Source organism: Hemicordylus capensis, chromosome 14 (genome assembly GCF_027244095.1).
Source record: "Hemicordylus capensis ecotype Gifberg chromosome 14, rHemCap1.1.pri, whole genome shotgun sequence".
Taxonomy (NCBI): domain Eukaryota; kingdom Metazoa; phylum Chordata; class Lepidosauria; order Squamata; family Cordylidae; genus Hemicordylus; species Hemicordylus capensis.
In genome coordinates, this window is record NC_069670.1 from 14,387,469 (window position 1) to 14,399,825 (window position 12,357).

The 12,357-nt window shown below is 50.0% G+C and overlaps 1 protein-coding gene across 1 annotated transcript; it reads right to left on the minus strand.

Annotated features, from left to right (window-relative positions):
• Positions 1–1,477: 1,477 nt before the first annotated feature.
• On the minus strand, positions 1,478–12,352 carry RIT1 (Ras like without CAAX 1). The gene is made up of 5 exons (XM_053277255.1): positions 12,115–12,352; positions 8,585–8,641; positions 7,059–7,132; positions 5,568–5,759; positions 1,478–4,255 (listed from the first exon to the last, which is right to left on the minus strand). Exons 1-5 carry the CDS (start codon positions 12,257–12,259, stop codon positions 4,025–4,027), a joined length of 699 nt encoding a protein of 232 aa, XP_053133230.1. The 5' UTR covers positions 12,260–12,352; the 3' UTR covers positions 1,478–4,024.
• Positions 12,353–12,357: the final 5 nt, after the last annotated feature.

Here is a 12,357-nt window from a genome sequence, read left to right on the forward strand (position 1 = left end):
CATATCCGACTGTGTGGGATTTAAATCCAAAGCAGCAAGTGAGGGCTCTGCTCAGGAACTAGACGGCGGCCGTTCTCGGGTTCCCAGAGTACGGCCCTCCCTGGAGCTGCGCCACAGGATACGGCGCTTGAGAAAGCGAGAGAACTTTCGTGTCTTAAGAGATGCTGGAGTTGCAGCCAAGGAGAACCAACCGCAGGGTGCGACCGGGAGATCCTCACCCTCCAAAGCAACACAGGATGAACACTTGGAACCAGCTTCAGGATGCACAGCCGCCCAGGGGCCGAGTTCTAGGTTGGAGAGGCTATGACGACCACCCAACTGCCTCAGGGTCAGGAAAGGAAAGGCCCCGCCTGACGCGGCAAAGGGTATGCTCTTTTTAATCCAAGCTCCCAGCACAGACCCATTGTTCCGCTCTCCGTTGGAGCGCACGGCCCACTCACATGCTCGTCCCCTCCCAGCTGAACGGCTCAGGCTGCAAGCACTTGTGGGGAAGCCATCTAGCGGCCTGGGTCCAGCAGCGACAGTCACGCTGCACACAGCTTCCCCCCACCACCACCCCGGTGCACGCGCAGTCTCACTGGGAAGGCATTACCTCATCCGTTTCCAGTTGCATTTGTCTGCTTTGACAAGGGGCATTCAACTCCCTTCGAGGGAAAAGCACGATGCAAATGTCCCCTTTCCCCCGGCCTGCTGGTAGACCTGGAGACACAATAGGGTTGCCCAACGACGCTCGGTGGGGAGCATGCGATTTCTCTTAACACAGCACAGCCTGTGTCATGATCACGGGGTATCAGGACCATCTACCCAACTCCACCCGGCCCAGTGGGCACCCTGGACCACCATTTGGGAGTCACCGACTTCCAGGCGACGCATTTTAGGAGCCCGCTTCAAAGCAGAGGCCGTCATGACGGTCCAAAGCAGCAAAGAATGTGTTGTTTCTGGAGACGAACTCTCCAGAGACAGAATTCCATTAGAGCGAGCGCCGAGGAAAAGAGGACGGGAACCACTAATAGCCCTTTTGGACTTGAAACCAAGTCATTCTCTGCAGGGAGTTCCCCCCCCCCAACACATTCAACCCGTGAGAGTCTAGGCACTCGCAAAGTGCCGGCTAAGGATGCCAGTACAGTAATGCATACCCAGTAATGGAGAACCATTAAAAATCAGGAAGACAACAAACAGGAACTGCTTATGTAGCAGTCTTATCCTTTTGCCTCAGAAATATCCCTCTGTATCGAAATCGTAAACTCTTGTGCCTCAAGGGTGGCAGATGTTCTAGGTTCTCTCATCATTCATGGAACACCTAACGGAGCTCGAGTACCTCAGCTGGGTGTCTTTTCAACAGCACCTGTTTATTTTGCAAGGAGCCCGACTCAGAGGATGCAATCGACATGCCTGGCTCCACCACTTCCCCCCACCCCCCCCGAAAGCTAAGTCTTACCTTGGACATCAGTATACAGTACAAGAAGAACAGAGAGTCTTCATTACAAAACCTTTATTGTGTCGAATGCCATTCTCAGCTTCGTGTGTAAAAATCACGAACTGGGTCCGTCCCCCACCGAAGAGTGCTCCTTATTCATACATAATCATGCCTGGCGACAAGAGGCTCTCCTTTAGCACCACGGAAAGCTGACTTCGGCTGAAGCAAGAATTTTAAGGCACAGAAACTTCATCGCTTTGCCCAAGGGCGAAAGCCTGGCTTCATTGTTTTGATTCTGCTTCAGACAGGAAGCGGCAGGTTTCGAGTCAATTATGAGCACCCTGGGTTTTTGCATCACTTTGACTTCAAGGAGGAAACTTGAGTTGTAAAGAGACTGAAACTAATTTTGCTCCAAAGACATTGGCTACAATTTATGATGGAAAAGCCCTGTGCGCCTCATTCAAACATGCCAGGAGTATCTGATGCAATCATCAACAAAAAGCATTCAGTTACAGATCTGTTCCTAGATTAGTAGCTATGGAAAGTATCCAGCATTGAGCATCAAGTTAATTTACTAATATAAATATGCCATATATTGCTACAGTCAATAATACATTCAAAATCTTCCTTGCTAAATGGAATGTGTGGTTTTTCTTCAATTGTTCAGTTTGTAGAGTTTGTAAAGCAACTAAGATAGATAGATAGATAGATAAAACACAGGTACGACTTGCAATACAAAAATTAAGAGCAATACAAAAATTAAGTAAGAAGAGTCCCAGAAACGCCTATATTCTAGTATCACACTTGATTCTTTTCCTTCAGAACAACACAAGTTTAACGACCATCTCCATCACTCTGAATAGGAGAGCAAGCAAAGGCAGTTTTGTTTTGTTTGTTTTTAAAAAGAGCTCATGTGTCCAGCGGGCTGATTTATTTCTTAAAAGGCTTTCACTACTTGGTTTTGCAGAGAATTACCCAAGACAACCGATCCAGGGTTAACACCAGCCCAAGCGGTCCTGCATTACCCCACAGATGTAGTGACATCGATTCAAGTTCCGCTTGCTTATCCTTGACACCCGTCTTGGGGATCTCTGCACTATCTAGGCATCAATGGTGCAATTTTAACCCACCCAGGCACTTCTGCCTCTTGCTTTAGGAAAAGGTGAGGAAACTTCAAGCAATGGAACCGTCTTCCCAAGGTTGTCTAATGCGTGCCCGGTAAGAGGGGTGGGTCCCGTAAAGTGCTTCTCTTTCCCCCTCGCCAGCATTCCCCCACACAGAGAACATCTCAGTACAAAACCTTTTGACTACCAGCTACCCCATTGCTTTCCAACCGAGGTGCGATCCATTGACCCAGACACTTGAGAACTGAGGTGAGGAAACCGCTTCAAACCAAGCCAGACGCCTCTGCACATGCTCGGCCACAGAGCTAGGGGATCTCCCTTGCCTAGGGAGCTCCACCTCCAAGTACAATTCTTCAGCCAACTTCCTCCACCGAGCACCACTTGACCCAGCCTCCACTCTCCAACTTGCCCAATCCCACCACTACACCGAGTCGACTTCCTTCCTCGAATCCCCCCCCCTTTCACTGGCCTCACACCACCACCTCTCAAGAGGAGGTGAAGGACCTCCCAACACACAGTTTGCCCCTGCAGGGTGTCCTATCAAACAGGACCTTTCAAAGACCCACCTCAAGAAAGCTTGTGCAAAACAGTACCCCCACCCGCAATCTCTAGCGCCCCCGCCCCACAAAGAGGAGGAACAAGTAATATCCTGCAAAACCGAAAAGCGTCCTACTCTAGAAGTTCTAAGCATAGGACTGTGACAGTTCTGGAATGTATTATTACGCCATCTGTCGAAACAGCACGCACTAGAACTTGAGAATCGCATATGGTCGGATGGCCGTTGGGCTCCTGTGCTTTGCTGAGAGCTTCCCACATGGAGTTACTTTCCCCCCACATCCTCAACAGAACATCCAGGAGGAGTCCAGCCACCTCACTGTGAAACAGACACAGGGAGGATGCAGTGAATGGTTGAGAAGATCTCATTTTCTTGGCACTCCCCTAATTTACGACAAGTCAGCCTGCCCATACCCACAATCCAGAAAACCCACGAGTTCCACCCCACCAACATGCCGTGGCTTTTCCAGACAGGGCGTGTCATAGCCCTCCAGACGGTACCACCGACATTATGTTCTGCTCTTTTGAAATGCTGCTGAAACGTCCGGCCCCACATCCCAACAGAAGCGTCCCGCTGACAAGGGCCTCATAGGAACAAGTGCCTGGCCAACTGTTCAGGCCCTCCTGGGATGCACCAGGAGTGGGTGGGCACACCAAGCTGGCTATGTCTTTCGGACTTCTTTGCCAGGTTGGTTCACAGCCCTCAGGATCAGCGGCTTCTTGCCAGGTCTTCTCCAGGAAGAATCAAACACATTTAGGAAGCACGTTGACGACAACTCTGTCACCAGGATAAAGGATTCCTCGGGGGAACAGCCTCCCAGGTTTTTCTAAAGCAACCGTTCTTGCAATTGATACAGTCAGCAGGAAGAAGCCCAAGGCCAAAAGGCCACTGCCCTGCTTGGGTACCCCGGGGTCGGACTCCTTCCATTCATGTCACCAAGTTCTTCTTCTTCCGGAACGGAGACTTCAATCTTTGCCACACACTGGTGTGAGGCCTCGCCTTCTTCCCCAACGCCATGACGGCTTCTTTCTCCTTCCTCCGGATTTCGCGCACAAGCGCATGAAACACGTCGTCGATATAGTAGCGGAAGGCCGCGGACGTTTCAAAGAACGGGCAGCCGAACTCGCGCGCCAAGGCGGCGCCTTCTTCCTTCGAGACCTTCCAACGAGAAAGCACATGCCTGTCAGCACAATGAAAGCCGGCCTGTCCTTTAACCATGCCCCTTTGCCCTTAAGTTCGGGAAAATCTGCTCTCAACCTCAAAATCCGCCTTTCAGAGCAATATCCCTACTGGGCGTTTCTGCTTCATGCTGGCTCTCCTTCAACCCTACCTGCATTAGAAAGGAAGTACCTGTGCACGTCTGCCTTCACATTAGAATTCAAGTTCCTTACAGCAGGAATTGCACTGGAGGCCCTCTCAGAACTCACTCAGCTTTGGCACACTGCATTTTGAGGAGACACCACTGGACTCGCGATCCTTTTCTCCTAACACTCTCCTGACCATCGCCACCGGATCATCTTCTTGGTACTGGTACCCTTCAGCACCTGGACGTCCTCTCAACTCCGCCAAGTGTGTGAATCATTTATTACATTGTTAAGCCGCGATTTTAAGTCAGAAACTGAGGAGGTGACTGGACGCAAAGGAGACCGTATATGCTCTTTCCGTTGGCACGTCTTTTTAAAATCAGCAGCAAAGTCAGTGAGTCATATGCCATCTTCTGACACTCACATTTTTGCACCACTCTCAGGTACTCTAAGCTCCAAGCCTGCTGAGTGGCACTGCTGTTTCATTAATCGTTGGTTCCTCAAAGGAACTTTGCACATCCCATTTCTGCCCAGCAGGCACGTCTACTGTTTTACCTACGTCTCTGGTATCTGGACGCCTTCCCCTAATTCTATTTCTTCCCGAACAGTCATGACTCTTCAGGTGTCCCTTTTCCGAATACTGCCCTCAAATCCTCTCTCCCTCTTCTCCAAGAACGAGGGCAGAACCTGATGAGTGCAGCTCAGCTGAAGCCACCCAGGGACTGTGGGACGATACAGCAGTCCCCTCCAGCAGCAAGTACGCTTCCCTCCCTTCCAAAACAAGCAATCATAGGGACATAGGGACCTGCCATATACTGTGTCAGACCATTGGTCCATCTAGTCCAGTCTTGTCTACACTGACTGGCAGCGGCTTCTCCAAGGTTGCAGGCAGGAGTCTCTCTCAGCCCTCTCTTGGAGATGCTGCCAGGGAGGGAACTTGGAACCTTCTGATGCTCTTCCCAGAGCAGCTCCATCCTCTGAGGGGGAATCTCTTCCAGTGCTCACACTTCTAGTCTCCCTTTCATATGCAACCAGAGTGGACCCTGCTTAGCTAAGGGGACGCGTCACGCTTGCTACCACAACACCAGCTCTCGGGTCCTACCATTTGCCACGCCATTTCTCCAAGGACAGTCGCCTTTGGGCGAACCCGACTCCGCACTCCTCACCTGCCTCAGCTGCCCCAGGTCAGACTTGTTCCCCACAAGAACAGCCGGCGTCTCGTCGGTGCGGCGCACGCGGTAGATCAGCTGCTTGAGCTCGCGCACTTCGTGGAAGCTGCGGCGGTCGGCAATGGAGTAGCAGATCACAAAGCCTTCCCCCGCCCGCATGTACTGGTCTCTCATGGCAGTAAATTCCGCCTGGGAAAAGAAACACACACCAAAAAAAAAAAAAAGAGAGAGAGAACATTGGCGTTCGCAGGGGACAGCAGCCACAAGTTAGCACACGCCGTACGCCTGGCCTCGCAGCAGAGCCAGGAAAGCAGGCAACCTTCACTACAACTCCCATCATCCCCAGTCACCATTCATTACATTCTAGTTCAACCGCCCGCTGCCTGCCCCGCAATCAGCATGTGGGGGGCTATCATGCTAACATGCATGCAAGAACCCGGGTGACCCGCGATTAGCAGGCCAAGGAAGCCAGTCGGAAGATGAAAAAGAAGAGGCCCGCTTCTCGCGCACAGCTGGGTGTGGCACCCTGACTAAGCGGTGGGGCAACGGATCAGCGAGTCCCTGGTTCAAATCTCGTGTCAACCCGGAAGGCACACGGAAAAGGCGAGGCTTCTCTCGCCTGTGGGCTCCTCAGCGGAATCTGGAGGACCACTGTGGATGCTGGACCCAATGGGCCTGATCCAGCGGGGCTTGACTTATGTTCTCTCTCAACCATCTCTCTTCAAATATGGGGATCGTACTGACCCCGGGGCATGGGCTGAGGACAAATGGTACAGCCACCCTGCTGAAGCCGAGACGGGATACTGATGGGAAAGTGGCAGGGAATCCTATGGACAGGATTTTTAATTCCACGGTGGAGGGTATGAGCTAAACGTAATAAATACCTCGCAGGGCTGCTGCAAGGATTATGACGAGATGATGCACAGGAAGCATCCTGAATACTCAAGAGCACTAAGTGCTAAATCACCCTGGACAAAGAGGTGTCTTTTCAAATGGTGGCACTCTTTTATTTAGCCGGGGCGGTGGAGAGGGGGAGCAAGAGATAGCATTTTAAGATTGGGAGCCTCTTTGGGGCAGGGGACCATCTTCTCATTGCTTTTGTTATGGAAACTGTTGAAAAGCAGTGTGGCAAGAGTCCAGTGCTAAATAATCAATGAGCCCCCCCGTCCCACCCCCAGGCAAAGGTTGGCCTTGTGAAGCAGCCCCCACTAACGGGGCCAAAGCGGGGCACCTTCTTAAAATGGCAGCTCCCTTCTAGAGAGTAGGGGGAGAAGAACAGCCCTCTTCAGCCCACAGAATATCTTCTAGTGGCTGCTGCTGGCGTCTTACTTGTGTGCGTGTGTTTTAAAGACTGTGAGCTCTTGTGCGACGGAATCTTTTTTCCCCCCATACCATCTGCTCGAAAAGCCACTTTGCAAACTTTTCCTGCTTGAAAAACAGCACACAGACTTACTTTGACACAACAGTAAGCGCTACATTACTACATACCTGGCCTGCTGTGTCCAAAATATCCAGATTAGCAGGTTCATCATCAATCCTGATTCGGATCTTGTAAGCATCCTCTGTGCGGGGGAGAGAAGCACACAGACACTCAGCACAGGCGTTCAAATGCAAAGGAGAACCCTTCAGACATGTTTACAGAACCAACACCCCAAACTAAGGGCCCCAGACGACCCATTTGTGCACGGTTTCCCCTCAGCGGTCTTTCCTCTAAGTCAGCCTTCTACCAGCCCTAGCAGATCCCACTGAGGAGTGTAAAGACACCCCCATCTGTCTGTCACAAGCCACGTAAGGCTCTTGGGCAGCTATTATTAATATTAATAGTCAACTGACAGCAAAGATTTCCCATAAGTGGTCTCAGAGGCGGCAGCTGGCCCCTTCCGTACTCGCAAGCCTCCGTAAGATACAGAGCATCGCCACTGGGGTGTCCCTCTCTTTCCTTCTGCACTCCAGAGCTTTTTGGAGTGAGGCACCACCCCAGAGACATCCACACTCCCGCTCTACGTCCCGCTTCGGGATAAGCTCCACCACTCAAGGGACGGCAGCCTTGCTGCGAATTTTCATCCTCTTCAGTAGGCAGAAACTGGCCAGTTCCTGTGGCAGGATGGATCAGGAGGCATCTCTAACTCTATAGCCAAAAATAGCTCTGGGTCCTGGGGATGACCTTCTCTCGTGGGTTTTTTTTTAAAAGGGGTTAATATAGCCACACATGTTTATAATTTACTGCTACTGAAGTTCACATTTTCTTGCATTCCACGGTCTGTTTTTATATTTGGATGCAGTACATCCTGAAACCAAGGGAGGCTCCTCCCGCTGAAGAAAACTTCGTATAGCCCTGTCTCCAAAGCAAACACACACCCGCTTTGATAACTTTCTCCACAGCTGGACAAGACAGCAGAAAACTCCCCCTGTACCTTGCTTTCTTAAGGTTTAAAGCAGAAAGGCCCAGGGCACGTTTTGCTGCCCAATGATGATTCGGAGATATGTTTATTTTCCCTGAGAAGCAGCACGTGCTGGTGTATTCCTCGCTGCAGTTTAGGAAGGTGACAGAATGGCATAGGCTCAGGGATCGAGCTCAGGCTTTGCATGCACAGGCTCCCAAGATCTATTCCCTGCTTCTCCACTTAACAGTTAGGCTGGAAAGGCCCGATCCGGTTTGGAGAGCTGCTGCAAGTCAAAGCTGGCAATACTAGATGGACAAATGGCCCAACTTGATAGACAGCAGCTTCAGAGGTTCAGGTAAGGCTTTTTTTATACCCTGGCTTAGAAAGTTAGATGGAACCAAAATTCAAACAAGCACCATGTTGGTTTAATCAGACCCCCCAGAACAAGAATATCTGGTGTCGGAGGAAGATGCAATTGCCCACAGACAAGTGAAGGAACAAAAGCTCCTTGTCTCAGCATTTCCGGGGCTTCCTAGACGGCAGGTATGCCTCCTAAACCCACCGCTCTGCATAGGGCCAAGGCATCATTTACAGGAGGAAAGAAGAGGAAGCAGGCAGGCACACACTCACCAATGGTGGGGTCATGATCTTCTGGGAAGCGGTGACTAATGAACTGCATGGTCATGGCTAGAAGGGACACACAAGAGCAGATGATTAGGGCGACAAGGAAGAACGAACCAAACCACTGCATCAGAAGTCACTGGGTGTGTATAATCCCACAGCCATGTGTATAATCCCACAGTCCTGAACTCCTCTAAAGGAGAACAAGATGCACAGTACACACGTGCACACACACAGGAGAGCAAGGGGAATGCATCTCGCTACGCACAGGGCTGGCCTTTTCTGTCAGAGAGAGGAGGAAGTTCAGATTTGGGTGGACGTCCTGTAGGGCTCCTGGCAGTGATTCCAGGGAGTGAACCCAGCCCAGATTTTCATGGACACAGACAGGGCTTGTAGATGCCAGGCACATCATGTGTGAGGATGAAGCTTGACTTTCCAAGGGTGGAACCACCATCTGAGCTGCAGAGAGGTACCTGGTTGCCCACAATATTGCTGCCCCTTCCTAGGAATCCAGGGCTTTTTTCCAGGGTGCCCTCCAACTTTGGGGGTGGGGTGAATATCTTGAATGAGCTACTCAAAGAGGGCCATCGCCCCATTTTTAATCATTTATTCAATGTATATACTGCCCTTCCTAAAGTGGCTCAGGGCAGTTTAAAATAACACACACATAATACAACAATACACATAAACACACATTATAAAAAGGAGCCAGCGTGGTGTAGTAGTTAGAGTGCTGGACTAGGACCGGGGAGACCCGAGTTCAAATCCCCATCCAGCCACAATACTAGCTGGGTGACTCTGGGCCAGTCGCTTCTCTCTCAGCCTAACCTACTTCACAGGGTTGTTGTGAAAGAGAAACTTAAGTATGTAGTACACCACTCTGGGCTCTTTGGAGAAGAAGCGGGCTATAAATGTAATAACAACAACGTTTCTGGCTTTAAAAAAAACCCAAAACCTTCCCTCTCGTTTTTCCTGCCCCCCCCCCATATCCCGCACCTAGGTACCTCAGATCCATTCAAGTCAGCCCCCTCTCACACCCTTTTCTTCCCATCACTCCTTTTATTTCCATACCCCACCCAGTTCCAGCCCTTCCTTTCCATACAAGCCGATTTCTCCTCCTTAGTAGAGTGACCAGTAACCTCGACTACTATATGAAAGGCCACGATGCCATATTATGATGGAGAATGCCCCTCTAAAGGGCGGGGGGGCTCAGTGGTAGCGAACCTACTTTGCACACAGAGGGTCCCTGCTCCAATCAATGCCTGCCAGAGAAAGGCCCAGCCTGAAAGCCCGCAGGAAAGAAGTAACTGACGTACTTCCTGACTATCCAAGTAGTTACTATGCAAATAACCAAGCCATTTTGGGGAAGAGCTCTCTCAGCCCTGACGTCACTTGGATGCCCGGCATCATCCTGCGGGCTATGCAGGGGAATGCAGGGGAATGTTGCCATGCAGAATTCCAGGTGGATGGCAAAAAGGTCATTCGTATGGCCTTATTTTCATGTCGATGAGCCCTGTTGGATCAGGCTGTCCAACTAGTGTTCAGCATCCCATTTCTAAGTCAGACTCGGAGAAATCCACAAGCAGCATATGAAAGCGACTGATGAAGTGTTTATTCCCCAATGTCTACAGTTGAGAGATAAATAGAACTTGACTAGTTTGGGACAGTATACACATTTGATAAATAATAATAATAATAATTATTATTATTATAGTAGTAGTAGTAACCAAGACCGTAGCCATCCCTTCTCTCTGAGTTTACCTACTTTACCTTTAAAGACACCCAAACAAGCAATTAAATTCAGCGGCAGAGAAGATCTCCACAATTTCTACAGCATTAAAAGAAGCATACCATTACTGTACACAAATCTTTTTTTTTTTTAAAGATCTACCTAGATTCTGGAAAGCTGCTAGCAATACTGATACCAGTGCCAAGGTGGGTGTACCAGGCACCTGACAGTATAAGGAAACAACTTCTTATTTCGAAACATCTCTATCTACATCTCCCTGGCTTCAGCTGACTAAAGCTAAACACCCCACCACCAAGATGAGTCAATCACAAGGCAGTAAGACTATCTGCTGAGCCCGTGTTTAATTTTTGCTGAGTATTTGGCAATGGGCGATGCTTTATAAATACGAGTGAAAGAAAATAGACAAGAACTGCAGTGGGGAAAAAACAAAAACAAGAAGCCAAATAAAAGTTTCTCTCAACAGTAAACATTGGGGGATCAACACTGTGTCACTTTCATACCCTGCGGCTGATTTCGTGCCATACGTTGTTGAATCGAGGTACCTTCGCCCGCACATCTTGTGAGGGATTCCCTATATCACCCCTCCATGACCCAATACTAGCGATGGGGTGGTAGTGGGGCGATCTAAGCAAACAGTTTAAAAAGCCACTAAAACTATTCCAGTTTGTAACAGCAAGTTCCATGTGCCAACACCTCTTGATAGAAACAATCTAAAACCACAGACTAAAGTCAATTAAAGCATTACAGCAGTTTTGATATATTGGAACGTGTTAAAAAGGCTAATAATAACAAGAGAAACAGAACGCAGCTAAAAGCAGGAGACTTAAAAATATATACATAACATTAAAACCACTCAAGCCGCCTTCCGCCACAGGATACTTTTTTTTAAAAAAGAGGGAAATGTACAGGTTTGCTCCTCATCCCTGAATCTCGCTTCAGTGAGTTCCACATGCAAACTCTCTCCTCAGTAATAACAACAATGAATTCAAGCAGCCGGCTTGTAACACGCCGATCAAGCCACTACAACAGCCTTTCTACATCAGGTTTTTATTATTTGTTTAGCATCAGATACGGCCGTCATCTGCATTGTCTTAGGGCAGGAAGCGCCCCACACAAACTCCTCCCTAACAGTCATCAAAGTAGAAAAATAGATATGAAAAGAAGCAGCTGAAGAAAACCAGTTCAAGAACTCTCAGGGACAGACCCGGCATCTTGTGGCAGGGAGCTCCCTATGCCAACCCTGCCCTCTAATAACACCGGGACATATTAAGAGGAAAAGCCCCCGCCGAGAACAAAAAGGACAAGACAAAGTTCAACCACCGATCAAAACCATTGCAATCGCCACCCCGACCCTGGATGAGGCAATGCATTTAAGAGCCGGCGGCGTCAGCACCCAGATACGGTCCATCCTCCCGACATCTTGCAAAGACAGGGCAATCCCTCGCCCCCAAGTAATTCCAGGACATATTAAAAAAAGAAAAAGAAAGGAGGAATCATCATCATCATAGCCAAATCCAACCCAGTCACTGCAACGATCCTCTCTAATAAGGCAATGCAGTTTTTCAAAACATATATATTATTTTTTAAAAATATATTAAAATTAAAATATATTAAATATTAAAAATATTAAAAAATAAATATTTGAAATAAATAAATAAGAGAAAAAGAAGGGGACAGGAGTCAGGCGCGCTCCCTCCTCCCCGCACCCTGTGGCAGAGAGTTCCGCGGGAGAGCCCCACCACCCCCTCCGCTTCTCCCCCTCCCCGCTGACGTCATCGCCCCCACGCACCGCTCTTGCCGACGCCGCCCGCGCCCAGCATCACCAGCTTGTACTCGCGGGGCTGCCCCGGGGGAGGGGAGCGCGGCAGGGCCGGGGAGGCCCGCTGCTCCCCCGCGCCGCCGGCCAGCCCCCGCGGCCCCCCTGAGCCGTCCATCGCGGCGCTCCGAGGCTCCCCCCAGCCCGCCTGCCTCCCTGTCAGGACAACGGCCGCCGCCTCCTCATCGCCCCGCCCACCGCCAACAAAATGGCGCC